At 46.8% G+C, this 19,043-nt stretch overlaps 1 protein-coding gene across 3 annotated transcripts; it reads left to right on the top strand.

Moving 5' to 3' along the window:
- The first annotated feature begins 1,403 nt into the window (after positions 1 to 1,403).
- SHH (sonic hedgehog signaling molecule) lies at positions 1,404 to 17,008 on the top strand. Of its 3 annotated transcripts, XM_050940448.1 has the most exons (4): positions 4,792 to 5,509; positions 6,315 to 6,670; positions 7,038 to 7,299; positions 14,810 to 17,008. In XM_050940448.1, exons 2-4 carry the CDS (start codon positions 6,488 to 6,490, stop codon positions 15,511 to 15,513), a joined length of 1,149 nt encoding a protein of 382 aa, XP_050796405.1. In that variant the 5' UTR covers positions 4,792 to 5,509; positions 6,315 to 6,487; the 3' UTR covers positions 15,514 to 17,008. The 3 variants fall into 3 exon arrangements, with proteins under 3 accessions (XP_050796403.1, XP_050796405.1, XP_050796404.1); XM_050940446.1 differs by lacking the exons at positions 4,792 to 5,509; positions 6,315 to 6,670 and adding an exon at positions 1,404 to 1,938; XM_050940447.1 differs by lacking the exon at positions 4,792 to 5,509 and having other exon boundaries at positions 5,517 to 6,670.
- The last annotated feature ends 2,035 nt before the right edge of the window (positions 17,009 to 19,043 follow it).

Here is a 19,043-nt window from a genome sequence, read left to right as displayed (position 1 = left end):
GTTTGTTACAGCTTAGGACAGAAAACTTTTTAGCACTTAAAACTATGTTGGTTTTTGTAAAGTCCATTTTTACACGGTTTAAGTTGATTCAGCTTAGTTATGTCTCAGACTGTAAAACTCCCATGTGCTCCTTGTCTCAAAAAGTTTGTCTTTTTAAATAAAGTGGATTTTTTTTTTCCTGAGAAGAGGAACATTTGGTTTACTTCAACGTGTCGCTTAGGATTTTCAAGAACTCTTTAAAATAGTCTTTAAAGTTTCTAAATTCCTGGACAAATTGTATTTTCTCTGGAGCAAAAGCAAATGAGCTCTTTACAGAAACAGAAGTGTTTGTTCATAGTGGGACGCTGCTTTTCTGTCTAACCTGCTTTATCAGCACCATCTCTCTGCGATTTTGCTCGTCTCTCAACACCTTTGTCTGATTAGTAGCTTTTGGAGATCGGGATAAAGACATCACTTGCCACGCTGCATAAGATAACAATTAATTTAACATTAAACTTATCCCCTTTCCATTCACTTTACTTGGATCGGTCTCTGGTAATTGTGTTTGCGGATGCTTTCAATACTATGCTTTTCTAAAAACTTAATGACACCCCACAAGAAGGGATAAGGGTTTTTAATGCACTTCTTAGAGTTAGCCCAAAGAAACAAAGCATATAGTCCCAACATGCTCAGGACATCAGAGTCTGGTCTTTTTTATTCAGTTCACTGCTTGTTTCTTTCTTCAAGTACAATATTTTCTTATTTTAAGTTGTCGTCTAATAAAGTACCATTTAACAGCTATATACACTGCAATTGCATCGTGTAAAAGTTATACACACAAACTTTATAAAACTACCATTTTATATTTTAAAAAATACTTTTTTTCTCCCCTAAGCCAGTCACTTACCTGCTGAAAAAGTAAATGTATTTGAAAAGTCGTATTGCTTTCATGCAATGTTGCTTGTCAATGAAAAAGAAAGATACACTTAGACGGGTTAGTTTTCAAATGGTTAGTCATTTTGCCCCTGAAAGATTATTTTTCAAAAAGTTGTTTGATAGCCAACTTATTATTTTATTTTAATTTAAACCCGCCCTTAAAAACTTGAAATGCAGTAAGGCAGCCTGCTAATATTTCTATTTCACAGAGACATCTGTTACTCCTGCTGACAAATGTACCACTCTGCCAAGAAAGTTAAAAAAAAAACAGCATGTAATTGATGTTATCCCAAGAAAGCGCTATCTCCACCCCTTTCAGCTCCAAGCCCTACAGGTAAAAGAAAAAAAAATATCTTTCAAGAATTTGTTGCCTTTTTGAGGGTTAATACATCAGAAGACAAGCTTGTCTCGCCTTAGCCAATCAGAACTCGGCTCTGGCAGCTATAATATAGAACTAAAGGCAGACTCCTCTCACAAGCGTCTCTAGCCTTGCTACCATTAAAATCAGACCCTTTTTGTCTCCCGATTGCTGTCTCACGACCAAACTCCGATGTGTTCCGTTATCAGCGACCTAAAGCCTGCCATTCCAACACCTGTCTTGCTAGGGATCGGTGGATAGTATACGATTCAGAAAGCAGACAAGGACGTAGGAAGAGAGAGATCTAGAGAGACAGCCAGGGATAGACACAGAGAGCTTTGAAGTAATTGGATTCAATGGACGAAATGCTGCTGTTGACAAGAATTCTGTTGGTGGGCTTCATCTGCGTTCTTTTGGTCTCCTCTGGGCTGACTTGTGGACCAGGCAGGGGTATTGGAAAAAGGAGACACCCCAAAAAACTGACCCCTTTAGCCTATAAGCAGTTTATTCCCAATGTGGCAGAGAAGACCCTAGGGGCCAGTGGAAGATATGAAGGGAAGATCTCAAGAAACTCCGAGAGATTTAAAGAACTAACCCCAAATTACAACCCTGACATTATTTTTAAGGATGAAGAGAACACTGGAGCTGACAGACTGATGACTCAGGTAGAGCTACATAGATACATATATTTTTATTTGTTAGCATATCTGAGCAATCATAAATTAAAGCGTCTTAGAATTTTTGAAAGACACCCCTGCCTCCCCCCCCCAAAAAAACCCCTCATCGGTTAGATTCATATTTAAATATCCAGTTAAGTTTGCAGGGGCATATAGCCCTAGATATATATTTGTTGGGGTTTTGTGTAATACTTTACAATTATAACCTTGCCATGACGTTTCCTGTAACTTGGTTAGAGATTTCTGTTTGCATTTGTCCCCAAGCCTGCACTTTGATCAAACGAATTGTATACAGCTAAGAGGATCCCAAGTGTGTAGTGACCGTCAGGCCACTCTTTCGTTATTACAAATGCAGTCAGCGGTTGGTACAGCTGCTGGCTTTTTTTATATTTATTTTATTTTATTACCCTTCATTATTGTGGTTTGCGAGCGGATTCTAAATTTAGTACCTCTAGAGTCTTGCAGTCACAAAAGGCAGCTGAAGTCCAATCGACCATTACTCTCCTGTTTCTGTATTATATAGCTTGTATTGCAAAACCATCCTTTGCAATTGTGCCCATCAGAGCGTAAATATATTGATATTTCTTTAAGGATGCTCGCCACCAATGCTCTGGTACTTCCAAATGGGAGGGACTTGCAACTTATCAGCATTGCATCACTTCTGTTTTAAAAATCAGATGGCACAAGGTTTACAGCTGGATAAATATTGAATCGGGAGTGGAATCAGAATGCGGAACCACTGTATGCAAAAAATAAACCGTCCCAAACAGCCACATTATTATAATAAATATTGTTATTGCTCATGGAGAGATAGGTGAAAGCAATTAGTCTCCCAGTTCTAGAGTTTTTGAAACTGCATGGAATCTAGATGCCATCTAGACACTGGAAATGGGTTTCACCCAAATATAGGTCAACAGCCTCTCCCCCCCTTCCCACTATTAATGTATTTAAGTGCCTCTTTCAGTGCTATAATATACTCGGCTGCAAGAATCGCGTTGAGGATGGGAAGAATTTCCTAAACTCTCCCCTTTGCCTCGGCTTGATTTTCCCCACATTTACTAGATTTATTTGGGCGAAGGACGTGTCTCCTCCAATCTCCTCCCGACCACCTTAAATCTTACTGTACCTATGAGTGTTGACGCGCGCGCCTCTGCCAGATAGAAGCGCGAGCCTCAATTAAATATGCACAGGCCACGGTGCAGAGCATGTTGTGTAGAGAGTTCCCAGTCCAATTCGATAGCAGCTTTAATCTCGCCTCCTAATGCAAAAGAAAGGCAAGTGAGAGAGGGCTGGCTGATGACTATTGTGGCATGCATTGTAAGATCCAGTCCCTCTTATAGCCCTCGGTCATCCTCCCTTGCTGAAAAGATGCAAGGCAGTGTAGCTGTGCGACAAGTCAGACACATCTCGCATTTTCAGCTCCACTTACTCCTCTTTTATCGATCGCAACGGCTAGGATTTCAGTTTGTATCCTTTTTAATACGGCAAATGCTGCTGCTGCTGCTGCTGCTGGGAAGCCCCAGGAAAAAAAGAAGACGTGTTTTTGTGTGTGTGTGCGTGTGTGTAATTAGACACACACACACACACACACACCCCATACTCATGAAAGAGCAAATGAAGCTTAGGTGTAGAAAGGAAGAGAGAGGGAGCGCCAGACAGATTGAAATGCAGGGGGAAAGAGATGGAGACCCACAGAGGAAGGGAAAATGTGTGGTGGGGGTTTTTTTTTAAAGGGGGGTGGGCTGCAGTGGGGGAGACCCCAGCATGTGTGGTAGTGTCTCCTTTCTCCTCTACCGAAGCCTTGGATGTGCCTTGTCTCGCTAGCTGCCCTTCCCTGGGAATAGAGAGCCTTCTACATGGCTTGCCACTCTCGCTGCAATAGCTGGCAGCATTTGAACTTCTGACCTTCTGTCAACTTCCCTCAGACGAACGAAACGAAAACAAATACTTTTTCCTTCAGTGACTATTCTCGTTCCTTACACACACACACACACACACACAAAAAGGGGAGGGGGTAGATAACACCGCTCTGCCTCATAGCCCAGCTTAGGTACCACACCAAAATAAGAGATCAACGTCTGGCTGCACCTTCATTACTGAACCCCCTTTGGGGACCAAGAAAGGGGAGAAAGGGACATCGGTGATTGCATAATGATATTGGGGGAGGGGAGAGGAAGGAACAGGAGTGATCTCATAACCCTGGCTGGGGCTGGGGCGAGGTAATGGGGTGATTGATCCTAGAGCGACGTTCGGGGTGGGTTGGAGGGGGAATTGCTCGGTGGTCTTCCAATAACAATATTTGTAGGGAGGTGGTGGGAAACTGCCGCTGACATCAGAATTCCCTCATATTGCAACCCTACAACGAGCTAGGCCAATCTCTTTCTTTCTCTCCCAATCAGCAACCTCTTGTTCTGTTAAATTCAAGCCTTCAAATGCCTGCTTCACAAGCCCTTCAACCATGGAAAGCTCTTCCCTGAATGGAATTGTTAAACTTTCAGAATCGTTGCTGAATGCATTAGCTGCTAGTTAATATTAACTTAAGAAGGGAAAAAACGCAAACAGAGCTAGGTAAGTCAGGTTCTTAACTTTGCAGGTGAAAACAGTAGTTTGCTGAATGCCCCCTCCTCCCCCCCCCCCCCACACACACAGCAAGAACAACCATTGGCTGGATCTGTGAAAGAGATAAGGGGGCCAGGTCAATATGATAAAGCTGGAATTTGTATGAAATAAAATAGAAATCTAATGCCACACAGGCACACAACCGGTGCATGATGTGCGGAATTTGGAGATCAGCTTGGCATTTAGGAAGCCCACCGGGTTGTTTACACTGACAGGTACCTGTTAAGTGTTTCCTTCAAGCAATTCATTTGTGAAGAGATTAGGGGCTGGCAGGAGAGGGCTTGTTGAACAACTTTGCCTCCACACAAAGCGTTAGTGGAGGCAGCCCTGCTGAGTTTCACGGTGGCTGAACAGAATTGGGCTTGATTTGTGGCACACGACCCAATGAATTAATAAATAGTCTGGCCTTCACGGCTTTTGACTCTGACAATCCAGCTCAGCCAATATGAAAGGAAGGAAAGTCCTTTAGTAGATCGTTCTTTTCCCTTTTATTTTGCTAGAGAGACTTTAGCTCATATTTATAGGGGAAGGAGCTGGAATAGCAAACCCACCTTGTCTACTCTCCTCCCTGCTTGTTTTCTTAGTTATAAAATAACATGGCTTTAGACTGCTGTGCAGCTAAGGGCTTTCTCCTTGTCAGTGGCCTAAAACGTTAACCGTTTCGCCTTTTTCTCACAGTATATCTGCGAGAGAGATTCACAAGCTAAACCTCCTTATGGTTTTCTGCTTTTCCTAGGCTAACATCACCTTAAAGACCAAACAATCAGCTCTTTCCATAAAAATGTGAAGTCACGTGGAACAATCGGCCAGGGAGTCCAAAGTGGACTCACCAGGGCACTTTATATTTAACTGCCACCGAAGTATTACGAGGGTATCTCTTTATGGCTGTAATATACGCGCTGGAACTTTCCTGTTGAGCAATCCGGTCACGTACCTAAAGGTAGCGTTGCAGGAATCATGCAAGCTTTTTCCCCCTTCTGGGAGCTGTGAAAAGAACCTTTGTGGTGTGTTATTTAACATATTGATAACGTTTTGGGTGAGTCCTCCTGGAGAAAGCCAAACATCCCTACCCACTTGATGCGTTTGCCTTTAGCTTTACTGAACTGCAGATGATATTTGTTGGACTGCAACAGTCAAATATCCATATCGTGAAAAGGCTTTGTCCTTTTTTTTAAAAAAAAATTAGCTGGCAACATGCTGTAGTCTTCACATTTGCAAATGTGCCTGAAATATATATTGCTTGTCTAATCCTCAGTGGGTGTGGATGGTAGCTGACCTTTTTCTAGGGCTCATTGATTCATGCAGAGCAGTATTCCATTTAAACTCGGGGATGTGATAAGAATCTACCCAAACTTTTCGTACTTTATTCAGAATGATCTCCTCGCTCCGTCCTCCCTCTCTGCCCCTTCCTTACACGTTTGTCCATAATCTCTTACAATTTCTCGCCGAACTGCCGGGTCCTGCATGGCAAATTTCATAAAACCAAGAAAACATAAAGGAAAGGAGCTAGTTAAAGGAAATAGAAAGTTAATCATGTGGCAGTGGTCTCTAGAGTTAAAAGAATGTGGCACTCCATATAAAGAATGCTTGTTGTCACTCCCGGTTTCATATTCTACGATAGCGCAGCTCTGGGTTTGTTGGTTTTTAACATTGCTATCAACTTAATCCCTCTCTGCTTTTCATTCTTTCCCCTAAGAGATATCAGCTGAGTTTGCTCTTATATATACACGTATGTATATTTCAAGCAGGATGAATGTTTCTAGCCCAGGCTGGTCTAAGGACTCTAGTGAGTGATCTGCGAAGGAAAAACTCCTTCTAGCACAGAAAGGCTGTTAACGCGTATTGAGAACCTTTTCATCACCGACTTAAGTTGAAAAGACCCGGAGAGAGATTGCAGGGGAAGATATTTGGCTCCCAGATGTATGGCAAGTGTTTGTCTTTTGGAAAACTTTATTCTGCTCCCAACAGTGTGAAAATGCACGTCTTAGCTGGAAGAATGAGGAGAGACCATGCCATGCTTCCGACACTCAGACAGGTTGCAGGTTGTAAGGAACTGGGCGATCGTTTGAAAGAATGGTTGTATCTCGACCCCACTCACTCGGTATTATCCGGGCTTCAACCTTCTCTGCACCGACCTCACTTTACTTCCTACATCAGACTAACAGGCTTGCCCATTAGGTATCCGAGAAGCTTTTCAATTCCCCCAGGCTGGCCCCTTGCACGGATATATAGGGCGAAGTCACCAGGAGTTTTGCCCTTGACTTCAGTAATAGTGGGCCCAGGATCACAATTTACTGACAGCATAGCTCAGGCTTTGTCCGTAGCCTTTAACTCTTGACATGGGAAGTGTGTGTTATTTTGAATGGGGGCTGGGGGGGGGGGAAGATCAGTGGCCAGGGTGGGGGGCTGTCTAAATGCCGCAGTGCCCGTGCAATGCGTGTGCCCCTTGTGTGCCCCTGTCCCTGCAGAGATGCAAAGACAAGCTGAACGCCCTGGCGATCTCGGTGATGAACCAGTGGCCCGGCGTGAAGCTGAGGGTGACCGAGGGATGGGATGAAGATGGGCACCACTCCGAGGAGTCGCTGCATTACGAGGGCCGGGCCGTGGACATTACCACCTCGGACAGGGACCGCAGCAAGTACGGCATGCTGGCTCGGCTGGCGGTGGAGGCTGGCTTCGACTGGGTCTACTACGAGTCCAAGGCCCACATCCACTGCTCCGTCAAAGCGGGTAAGGATGGTGGGACCCAGGCCTGACAGGTTGGACTCTAGGGGAGAATAAAAGTATCCGAGCAACAAGGCGTGTGAACCCCCCTAAGGCAGCCACTGAAGGGACTACAGCATCACTGGGGGCCTAGGAGGGGAGGGGCACTCCGCAAGGCTAAGCCCTGGGGCTGCTGCTGCTTGCAGGGCTGCCCAGAGGATTCAGGGGGCCTAGGGCAAAGCAATTTCGGGGCCCCTTCCATTAAAAAAAGTTGCAATACTAGAGAATACTATATACTCACGGGGGCCCCTAGGGGCCTGGGGCACATTGCCCCACTTTCTCTCTGGACGGCCCTGGCTGCTTGTGCCAAGCGCAGGTTGCATCAGAACCCGGCACTTGACCTGGGGGAGGATGCGGTTATCCGGCCATTGCTTTGCCTCGCGGCTGGGCTGCAGTGGGAGCAGGGGCTGAGGGTGCGCTTCTCTTCCCGTTTAACTGATTTGGAGCCATACATAACTACAGGGCTTGGTCACATTTATGAGCCAGCCTCGTCCTGTGCTTCTCTGCCTACGTAGGAGGGGGCTATTAGGAGGACAGTGTAGATTTAGAGTGGAGTTTACAAAGGCAGGGGGAAGCCCTCGTTCCGATCACAGTGACAAGCTGGGCAGAGAACTGATTCGGATATGAATCCGGTTCTCTAGCTGTCTCACTCTGGTGCGGGTGGGGCGAATGCATGTCATGTATCTGACGTGCCAGGCGCCTCTATAGCCCTAGATTAATCATAAGGATGCAAAAACCTGCAGCCAACTCCGCCACTTTGTTACAGTATTGGTCCCCTCCCACCCCGAATGAGCCCACAACTCTGCAAAATAACAGTCGGGTCCCCCCTGGCACTTATTCTTTTCTAAATCCATATAGTATCTTACAAACAAGTATCGTGACCATTTAAAAACATCTAGCTGGCTGCACGCCCCGAAGTCTAGTATTATTACTATTGCCAAGAGGACCTGCAAGTGTGCGCAGGAAAAGGAAAATTAATGCCATTCGTGGCTTAATCTGTAGCCGCTAGGAAACGCCAGGATTTTTCCCCTGTGCTTACAACGCCACATGCTGTTTCAACAAAGGAATAACTTGCTAACTTGCTAACAATAAATCGCGAAATCTGAAACTTCGTTTCTGCGCATAAATTGGCGCTTTTAGCAAAACTGTTAACAGTGCATCACAGAAGAGCTGGGTTTTTCACCTCTAAGCGTTTGTTGCATAGCATCTAAACTGTATTTTAATAGCCTCTTTTAGCCAAGAAACACTTTTAAAGTGTCAAGAAATACTTAGTTGTGAAAGAAAATAATTACTCTCTCTCTAAATATATCTGTTTGCTTAGAAGTAAGGTAACTAGGGGCCTGATCCTGCTCCCATTCAAAGCAATGGCAAGACTTCCATTGACTCTACTGGGAGCAGATCAGCCCCCTTAACCAGTTTTACATTCCTGGGCTGATGAAGAATAACACTTCCCCGGCCAATGCAGGCTTTACATTGAGTCTGTGATATTGCTTTGGTTAATCTTCTGCTTTTATTTAGCCAAAGAAATCTCTACAAAGTTGCTAGTGTTATTAAATGTCCTTTTCTATAGTAAAGATATGCTCAGCTCAAGGTGTTTGTGATGCACAGTAACCTTATTCCAAACGAACATAATCCAACTCCATGTATATTTCATAAGAGACGAATAATTCCAAGAGAACAAATCTACTCATTAAAATTCCACACACACTTGGAGGTTTGGGGTAATATTTAGTGCATGTCAGGCAGGGTCGTGTGACTGTACTACACGGGCTTCAAGAGAGCAGGCTTGAATTCCGCCAGCTAAGTCTGATTTCAAATTGTCAAACCCTCGTTTCATGACAGAGAATCTTATGAGAAGATTAAACTCTATAATTCCAGGCAGGAAGATTCTTTATCTAGATCTCTATTTGCAAAAAGTATGATCCCGGAGATTGGAATGCAAAGAAGAGTTCCCCCAAGGTCTGAATTATTGTCATCAGGACAGAGAAGAGAGGCTGGGGTGGTAAAAGGGACATTGATAATGGGCTACTGCAAGTATTCAGAGCAAGCTCCTACATTTAAAATTCAAATACACATCTTGAGTGTCTTGGAAAAGTGGCTCCGCTGTGCAAATAGTGCTTGGAAGGTCCTGGTTTTTTGGAGAGTATGTGTGTGAATTGGCACATAGGGTTTCTGCACCTGAACAAATAGGGGGAGGGGGGCGAGGGGAAGAAGCTGGGGAAAAAATGGAAGTGTCCTCTCTTCCAAGAGTGTCTGCATTTATTACATGAATCAGAATGACAATGCTGATCCTTTATTGGATTTTAATTAGAGAACCCAAACAGCACAGCTCAAAGCAGCAGATTTTCACACCTCTGCCAATTCACTGGCATGTTTGTAGAGTTGCTACACTACTAGATCTATTCATCAAGCCCTGAATATGCAAACAAAGCGCAAGCAAGAGCTTTACTCGGGGCTTGTACTAAGGTGTAGTTTGCTAGGAAAGGACTCTACATAAAGCGCATAGCTCGTTTGTTGCCATGTTCTCAGTGAAGAGGCCTTGGAGATCTTGCTGTTCCATTTCTGAAGCACAAGTGATAAAGTCGTTAGCAAATCAATAACATTCTAATTTTCGCCCTTCCTGTCCTTCCTGAGAAAGTCATTAGGAGACTCTCCAAGTGTTTATTTAAATCATAATAGCTTATGCACCAGCTACGGAGGCACAAAAATAAAATCTGTATCTGTGGTCTTACAACTTTTAGGGGGGAAATTACTTGGACTAGAAATTGGCACACTCAATAACTGGGAGAAAACTACAGTGAAATCAAGGGAAGGGAGCAAGAATGGAAATACATTGTATCAAATGCCATGGCTACAGTGGAATACTATGGCTGCAGCCGAATACACAAAAATGTAACTAGGGTGTTCAGGAACACGCAGGAATTACCAGGTGAAATTCCAGACTCTATGCTATGGAAGAGGGAAGAATAGACAGTCATACCAGTCTCTTCTGGCCTGAAAATCTTTTAAATTTCTACACATTATAGTAATATTTCCAAGGACAGAGAATTCAAATCTATAAATGTGGGGTGATCTTATTTTTAAAATGGCTAGGATTTCTCTGACGGACTAATAATGGGGCAGTGGTGACAGCATAACCAAGAGTCCCAAAATTTAGGATCAAGTTAAAACTTAGCCCCAATGACTAGCCTGTCCTTGTGCATAAAGTAGAGGGTGTTTTAAGGTTAGGCAGGGGGCTAGGGGAGCATACACTCCTGATCTGGGCTGTGCAGGGTGTTTGTGCGCGTGCGCACAGAGAATCCTCACCTGGTGTGTGGGCACAGAGACTGCTGTGAGGCAGTGCTCAGAAGTTCCTAAGGCAATGAGAGGCAGGAGGATCTAGTGGATAAGGGCTTGTCTACACCTAATATACAACAGTAGCACTGCTGTGGCACCTCAGTGTAAATATTACCTATGCCCATGGGAGGGGTTCTCCTATCAGGGTAGGTACTACACCTCCCTAAGAGGCAGTAGCTATGGCAATGGAAGCATTCTTCCATCCTCCTAGCACTGTCTACCCCAGGCATTAGGCTGATAAAACTACATCACTCGGGTGTGGATTTTTTACAGCCCTCAGATACATAGCTATGTCTAAGTAAGTTCCCATGTAGACCAGTCCTAAGGCCAGGGGTGTGAAAAAAAATATCCCGACTAACAAGAATTTTACCAACGAAAACTGCAGGTGTGGAAAGCAGTTTGTTGGTGGAAGATGCTCTCCATTGGGGGTGGTTTAATTTTGCCAGCAGGAGAGCTCTGTCCTGCCAGCAAAGAGTGGCTACACTGCGTACCTTACAGCAGCCAGCCATGCCATTTAAGGTGCACAGCCTAGACTTTGCCTAAGAGTCAGGAGCCCTGGGAGCTAAGTCTAGCTCTACCATTGACTTACTATGTGACATTAAGCCAGTCACTTCACTTCTCTGTGCCTCTGATTCCCCTTCCGCCCTTTGGTTTTGGCTGTATTAGGTCTGGTCTACACTACAGACCTAGATAGGTCAAAATACCAACCTAACCCACCGTGTAGACAGTGGGAGAGCTTGGTGGGAGAGCTTGACGCAGCTAATGCCTCTCAGGGAGGTGAATTAACTACGCCAACAGAAGAGCTGTCTCCTATCGGCGTAGCATCCTCATTGAAGCGCTACAGCTGCTGCGCCAATGCAGTGTTTTAAATGTAAACTTGCCCTTACACTGTCTATGAATCGGCAGCACAACTTTGGCGAGTGCAGACACTTGCTAAGGGCTGGTCCACACTACGGGGGGAAATCGATCTTAGATACGCAACTTCAGCTACGTGACTAATGTAGCTGAAGTCGAATATCTAAGATCGGATTACTCATCCATCCTCACCGCGCGGGATCGATGTTTGCGGCTCTCCTTGTCGATTCCGCAACTCCATTGGGGTTGATGGAGTTCCGGAATCGATATAAGCGCACTCGGGGATCGATATATCGCGTCTCAATGAGACGCGATATATCGATCCCTGAGCAATCGATTTTAACCCGCCGATACGGCGGGTAGTCTGGACGTAGCCTAAGTGACAGAAGAGCATCTCCCATCGCTGTAGTTAATCCACCACTCAGAGGCAGTAGCTAGGTCCACAGAATTCTTCCGTCAAGAGGCAGGTCTACAGTACAGCCTGAGTTGATATAACTTACATCACTCAGGAGTGTGAAAAAGCACCCCCCAGCCTGGTGCAACACAAGTTTTGCGCTGTCCACACAGGTGCTATGTCAGTGGGAGACGTATCGTCCACTTCTCGCTGGAATGGAGTAATTATGCCAATGGGAGAGCGCTCTCCTGTCAGCATAGCAAGTCTTCACCAGATGCAGTACAACAGTGCAGCAGCACCAATGGAGCATTGTAGTGTAGACTTACCCAACCGAGCGGCATCTATCCCAGGGGGTTAGGTCAGTTTAACTATGTCTCTCAGAGTGTGATTTTTTCATAGCTCTGAGAAGTGTAGCTAGGTCACCCTCACTTGTAAACGTGCACAATTTAACTATGAACTTTTCTACTGGGAAAATTGACGGAAATAAACTATTCCACTTAGATATGATATTGCAGAATAAAAGTAATTTTATTCTAGAATAACACCTCCACTTTGGAAGTGCACTAATTATTCAGGATTAAAGTATCTTTCTTTCCAGAGTAGCGTCCACATGGGGAGTTATTCTGGAATAATTACTGCAGAATAGGTCATTTTGCAATGGCAATTCTGGTCAATTTCCCCCACATAGACAAGGCAACATTAATTTTGAAAGGGATCCAGTTAAACTGGCCCAACCTCCATCTAGTGCAGGGATTGGCAACCTTTGGCATGTGGCTCACCAGGGTAAGCACCCTGGCGGGCTGCTTTGTTTACCTGCTGCGTCTGCAGGTTTGGCCGATCATGGCTCCCACTGGCCGCGATTTGCCGCTCCAGGCCAATGGGGGCTGCAGGAAGCTGCACAGGCTGAGGGATATGCTGGCCACCACTTCCCACAGCCCCCATTGGCCTGGAGCGGCGATCTGCAGCCAGTGGGAGCCACGATCAGCTGAACCTGCGGACGCAGCAGGTAAACAAACCAGCTCGGCCCGCCAAGGTAAGCACCCTGGCGAGCCGCGTACCAAAGGTTGCCAATCCCTGATCTAGTGTAAACCACTTACACTGTTTTAAGTGTTAGCTTATATTGAGTTAGCTTCAGCTTCAACTGGATTATTGCCTGTTCTATTCATTCCTCTGAAGCAATGGGATTGGCCACTGTCGGAATATTGGTCTACCATTGGTCTGACCCAGTATGGCCGTTCTTATGTTCTTTGTAATGTAAGTGCAGCTACAAAGAGGGCTGCACCACTTTCACAAGATTAGTTTTATTACTTTAGTGAAAGCAGAGCACTTTTCTAGACAAGGCTTTAACTGTCTTGTCTAGTTAGACTGTGAACTCCTTGGGGCAGGGGCTGTCTCTGGTGATGTGTATATCTGATGCCTAAGAGAGGAAGGGGTTCACAGCTACTAACCTGAGCTGGAAAGGAGGCATGCAAAGGCAACTGCTATAAATGTGTGCACTGAAACTCAACCTGAGGCGTGGAATGCAGACAACTCTTAACCTGGGGATCTAGGGAGGAGGAGTAGGACACTGAGCAGACCTGGCTAGTATGTCGTATGGCAGAAGAGGTGGGGGGAGTGTGAGATGCAGAGAGCCCCTGTCCTTGGTTCTCGGTGGGGGAGGACATGCAGAGAGTCTCTGTTCTTGGCTCTGGGGGAGTGGGGGGAGATGCAGAGAACCCTTGGCACTATGGGGGGGGGGAAGAGAAGCAGAGAGCCCCTGCCTTTGGCTATATGGGGAGGAGGCGGGATGCAAAGAGCCCCCTTACCCCTTGGCTGTATGAAGGGCAGGATGCAGAGAGCCCCTGGCTAGATTATGTATTGGGACAAGAAATGAAGCCAACACATAGGGTGAAAGGGTGGGATGCAGAGCAGCTGGTCTGATGCCTGTGTGTAGGATGCAGATAGTGAAGGTTGCAGAGGGGGTGAGGGTGCAGAGAGCCCCTGCCCTTGGCTCTGTAGGGGGCGGGGGGATGCAGAGAGTCCAGGGTGGGGCAGGGGGGAAGGTGCAGAAGAATAGGAGGGCGCAGAGCGCCTGGCGTGGGGGCGGGTGCAGACGAATGGGAGCGGGGCGCAGGGAGCCCGGTCGGGGGGAAGGGTGCAGCGAGCCGGGGTGGGGGCGAGTACAGAAAAACGGAAGCGGGGTGCAGAGTGCTGGCGGGGGTGGGCGGGTGCAGAAGAACGGGAGCGGGGCGCAGAGTGCCGGGGGGGGGGCGGGTGCAGAAGAACGGGAGCGGGGCGCAGAGTGCCGGGGGGGAGGGGGGGAGCGGGGCACAGAGTGCCGGGGGGGGCGGGTGCAGAAGAACGGGAGCGGGGCACAGAGTGCCGGGGGGGGGCGGGTGCAGAAGAACGGGAGCGGGGCGCAGAGTGCCGGGGGGGAGGGGGGGAGCGGGGCACAGAGTGCCGGGGGGGGGCGGGTGCAGAAGAACGGGAGCGGGGCGCAGAGTGCCGGGGGGGGGCGGGTGCAGAAGAACGGGAGCGGGGCGCAGAGTGCCGGTGGGGGTGGGGGGGAGCGGGGCACAGAGTGCCGGGGGGGGGCGGGTGCAGAAGAACGGGAGCGGGGCGCAGAGTGCCGGGGGGGAGCGGGGCACAGAGTGCCGGGGGGGGCGGGTGCAGAAGAACGGGAGCGGGGCGCAGAGTGCCGGGGGGGGGGGCGGGTGCAGAAGAACGGGAGCGGGGCGCAGAGTGCCGGGGGGGGGGCGGGTGCAGAAGAACGGGAGCGGGGCGCAGAAAGCCTGGCGTTGGGGCGGGGGGTGTAGAGAGCCCGGCGGGGGTGGGGAGAGCGCAGAGAGCCCGGCCCGGGGCCCCCTCCGTCCGCCCCCGCCTCTAACCCGTGCGCCTCTCTCGCCCGCACAGAGAACTCGGTGGCCGCCAAGTCGGGCGGCTGCTTCCCGGGCTCGGCCACGGTGCACCTGGAGCAGGGCGGCACGAAGCGCGTGCGGGACCTGAGCCCCGGGGACCGCGTGCTGGCGGCGGACGCGCAGGGCCGGCTGCTCTACAGCGACTTCCTGGCTTTCCTGGACCGCGAGCACGGCGCCCCCAAGCTCTTCTACGTGATCGAGACGCGGCAGCCGCGGGCCCGCCTGCTGCTCACCGCCGCCCACCTGCTCTTCGTGGCGCCCCCCCACAACCACTCCCAGCCCGAGCCCGCCCGCAGCCGCGCCCTCTTCGCCAGCCGCGTGCGGCCGGGCCAGCGGGTCTACGTGCTGGGCGAGGGCGGCCGGCGCCTGCTGCCCGCCGCGGTGCACAGCGTCTCCCTGCGGGAGGAGGCCTCGGGGGCCTACGCCCCGCTCACGGCCCAGGGCACCATCCTCATCAACCGGGTGCTGGCCTCCTGCTACGCTGTCATCGAGGAGCACAGCTGGGCGCACTGGGCCTTCGCCCCCTTCCGCCTGGCCCACGCCCTGCTGGCCGTGCTCTCCCCCAGCGCCGGCCTGTCCGAGGCGGAGCCCGCCCCGCCGGGCCTCCACTGGTACTCGCGCCTCCTCTACCGCCTCGGCAGCTGGGTGCTGGACAGTGACTCCCTGCACCCGCTGGGCATGGCCGTGCAGGCCAGCTGAGAGCAGAGCACCGCCGCCACGCCCAGGCAGCCGGGAGAGAGGGGAAAAAACCAACGCACGGGAACAAGAAAAGAAAAGGAACAACATATTTTTAAAGGAGAGCACCTCGGCTTAAGACATCATCATCATACAAATAATGATAAAGTAGGACAGTCCAAAGTAGACTTTAAGGAAAACAGAGACCCCGGGAAGTTTTCTTCTGTTTAGTTTATAAATATATTATATATTTTTTTTATTTGGTTGGTTCTTTTGTTCTGTTCTCTTGGTTGTTGTTTTTCCTCCTCTCCTGGATATTTATTGGTTTGGTATTTTGAATAGATGTTTTAAAATGGATATGAACCGGACCTTCAAGAGCCTTAAGAAGCTTCTTTGATAATTTATTATCACCTGAACTGCACTCACAGGGGAAAACATTATTTTGTGAGGCCAAGCAAAACTGCACAGAGTCTATTTTTCTACATGTCACACCTGTCCTGACTTTCAGAAAGCAAAATTCTGTACTTTTCCCAGCCCTCCATTGCCATGCTACTTCTTTTCAGCAAGTCTATACACAAACAGAAAGAGACAAACTTCAAGGGGTCCATAAATTATATTTTTGTACACAGAATTGTAAATTAGATTTTTTTTGAGAGATCAATACTTAACTTGAATCACATTTTGTTTTTGAAATAGTGTAAAATATGAGAATATATTATTTTAATTTAAATAGTTTCAACTGTAACATCATTTCCTGTATTGTTTTTCATGTTTCTTAAATATTTTGCTATGTAAAAACACCATTCGGCCACGTTCTTGGAAGTCAAGACTGTTACACAAACTTTTTATTTACAAAACCGTAAGAAACTGTTATTTTTAACTTCAAAAAAAAAAGAAGAAATGTATTAGAAAATATTTTTTAAAAAAGCGCACATGGCGGTAATTCTGTGACAAAGGAGAGGGTAGTTTGTACAGAGTGAAAAAAAGGATGTTTTGCATTAATAAATTGAGAAATAACTGCTGTAAATTTACTAAAATGTATTTTTGAATATTTTGTAATAGTTTTATAGAAATAAAAATGTGCCATGCACAGTCTGGTTAGTATATAATAACTAAGAGTTCCTGGTGCAGCCCATTTTTTTTCCTTTTTGCTTATTGGTTTAGGAAACGTGATACCTAAAGAAATGCCCATTGTTTTCTTTAGATTGTTGCTTATACTTTGAATTCTGCTAAACGTAAGGAAGTAACCAAATACATCACATCAGCTCTTGGGACACGTCAGATTTGTTATACTAACAGTAGAACCGCACTTATTCGCACAAATGACTGGCAGACACATTTTGGATTACTGTAGTCTGGACCAAATCTTGCCACCCTTTCTCAGGCAAAGTTCCACTGTTCCAGATTCTGTGTTCACTTAAGAACTCATCCAAAGACCACTGAAGGCAATGGGAATCTTTCCATTGACTTCTCAGAGGAATCATTGGATCATTAAAGCAAGCTAGTCTACAAGTGAACCACAGTGCCCACAAAGAGCCCCACTGACTTCTGTTAGTTTGCAAAAAAGGGGTTCTAAACTGATGTATCTGGTGCAACCACACCGACTTCAATGAGTTACTCTAGATTCACACTGCTGTAGCCAAAAGAAGAATCTGGCCAGCAGATTTCAGTGGCTGTCTTGCCTGAGTAAAGATGCAAGGATTGGAGCTTTTTAAAAATCAACAAGGAACAGAAAAAAAAATATTAAAAAAAAAGTCAAGGATATTACATCACCAAATATACTTTTTCATTTATTCTAATGTATTATTTAGTTATAACTATTTATGATACTTTGCAATATATTAGTAAATGTAATGGAGTGTATTCTATAAAATTAGTGATGCAATCTGAGTAATATGTGATCTCACTACTGTACTCAAGAGATGAAATCTTTGCTGAGGGTGGGGGTCTGACTACCAGGCTTTTGGTGAGAATTGTCACATGTGCTGATTAGCAAGGTGCCAGTTGGCGAGGTTTTGCTGTATTTTCTGATATCTCCGTACACCTCAGAAGAAATTTTTCTATTTCTAAAAATTTTGCAAAACAGTGTGTGCATTTCAGATAACACAACATAAGGGCAACTTTCCTTGAATGCCCTTTCACTTTTTCTTCAGTTTTGATTACAATTAAGATGATTACACTTAAGTTATCATTTTGCTCCAGAAGTTTAGCAAAGTCCTCCCCTGAGCTGGAAAGCAACTACCTTGCACTCAGACAGTCTTCCAAGAGGTCTGCTTGGGCTTTGAGGCTCTTGTAAGGTGGCATTCTTGGGAGGAGAAGGTTCGTAATTTTTTATCCTCAAAGTGTGTCCATTTCTGGAGCAGTAGTAGACTGTCATGGCTAAATTCTGATCATGTGTACCTCATGTACAATTAATTGACAATTGGATGTGCTCTCTGTCCTCTGACAGTCTCTGGTTTTGTGACCTCTTTTCCCTCAGAAGTGTCGGGGGTTGTGTGTACATCGATAGCCAAACCTGGGTGTGTAAGCTCTTTATGCTCAGACTGTTGCAGTGTCTTGGAGTTGTGAACTACCTGTGTCAGAATATAGTCGTGTCTTTGGGAGAAGATTAAATCTCTTGGCCCACCATTTGTGGTGCTGTTTTGAGGCCCAATCCAGCTCTCACTGAAGTCAATGGGAGCCTCGTCATTGAATTTAATGGGCCCTTAGACAACAATCTCCTTGAGCTCAAAGTAGGACAACATCTGGGGTTTGTAAACTCTTACCTCAGAACATGGCAGTGCCTAGTCATGCTGAGCTAAGACTGGCAGTGTCTGAGGCTGCAGATTCTGTCTTCCTTCTTTGGCAAAGTCTGGGGCTATAATCAGTCTCAGCTCAAAATGTAGCAGTATTTGGATCATAACGACTCCAGACTCAGTTTGTGGAAGTGTCTGGACACATAATCACTTCGCGACCAGACGATGAGAGTGGCTGAAGCTGTAATCACTTAAAGCTCATTGGCAGCGCATGAAGTTTTGCACTCTGCCCACAGAGTTTGGTCGGTCAGGGTTGTAAACTGTCTGCCACCCCGGAGTGGGATATTGCTTGAGATTGTAAACTGCCTGGCCTTACAAAGTGATGGCCTTGGGTTCGTAAAGTCATTCCCAGTTCAGGCTGTGCTGTGTCAATGCCATTAGGGTTGTAAACTGTGCCATTAGTGTATGCTAATACATCTGGGGTTATAAATGCCCTGAGCTCAGAATATGGATATTTCTGGGTATGTAAAATATGATCTCAAAACAAATGAATTTTTAGGAGTTTTGTCCTTAATGTGGCAGTGTCTGGGCATCTAAGCTCTCTTACCAGTATCTCTGACCAGCAGCTGGGGTTTTGTAAGGCCTCTACTGTTAGACTGTGACCATGTCAAAGATTGTACTTTCTCAGAGTTCACACTGTTACAGTGTTCAGGGAGGCAGGCTATTGAACTTAAGGCATGGCTGTGTCTGAGGCTGTACTATAAATCAGAAATGTTAAGAGTTGAAAAAGACCTATTAGATCAGAGCCCATTCCCCTGA

Source organism: Gopherus flavomarginatus, chromosome 2 (assembly GCF_025201925.1).
Source record: "Gopherus flavomarginatus isolate rGopFla2 chromosome 2, rGopFla2.mat.asm, whole genome shotgun sequence".
NCBI classification, from domain to species: Eukaryota; Metazoa; Chordata; order Testudines; family Testudinidae; genus Gopherus; species Gopherus flavomarginatus.
This window is presented reverse-complemented; position numbering and strand designations above follow the sequence as displayed.

Coding starts and splice junctions, on each gene's coding strand:
- SHH (XM_050940446.1), top strand. CDS start 1,630: ATGGACGAAATGCTGCTGTTGACAAGAATTCTGTTGGTGGGCTTCATC. Junction 1,939..7,037: donor CTGACAGACTGATGACTCAG/GTAGAGCTACAT, acceptor CTGTCCCTGCAG/AGATGCAAAGACAAGCTGAA. Junction 7,300..14,809: donor CCACTGCTCCGTCAAAGCGG/GTAAGGATGGTG, acceptor TCGCCCGCACAG/AGAACTCGGTGGCCGCCAAG.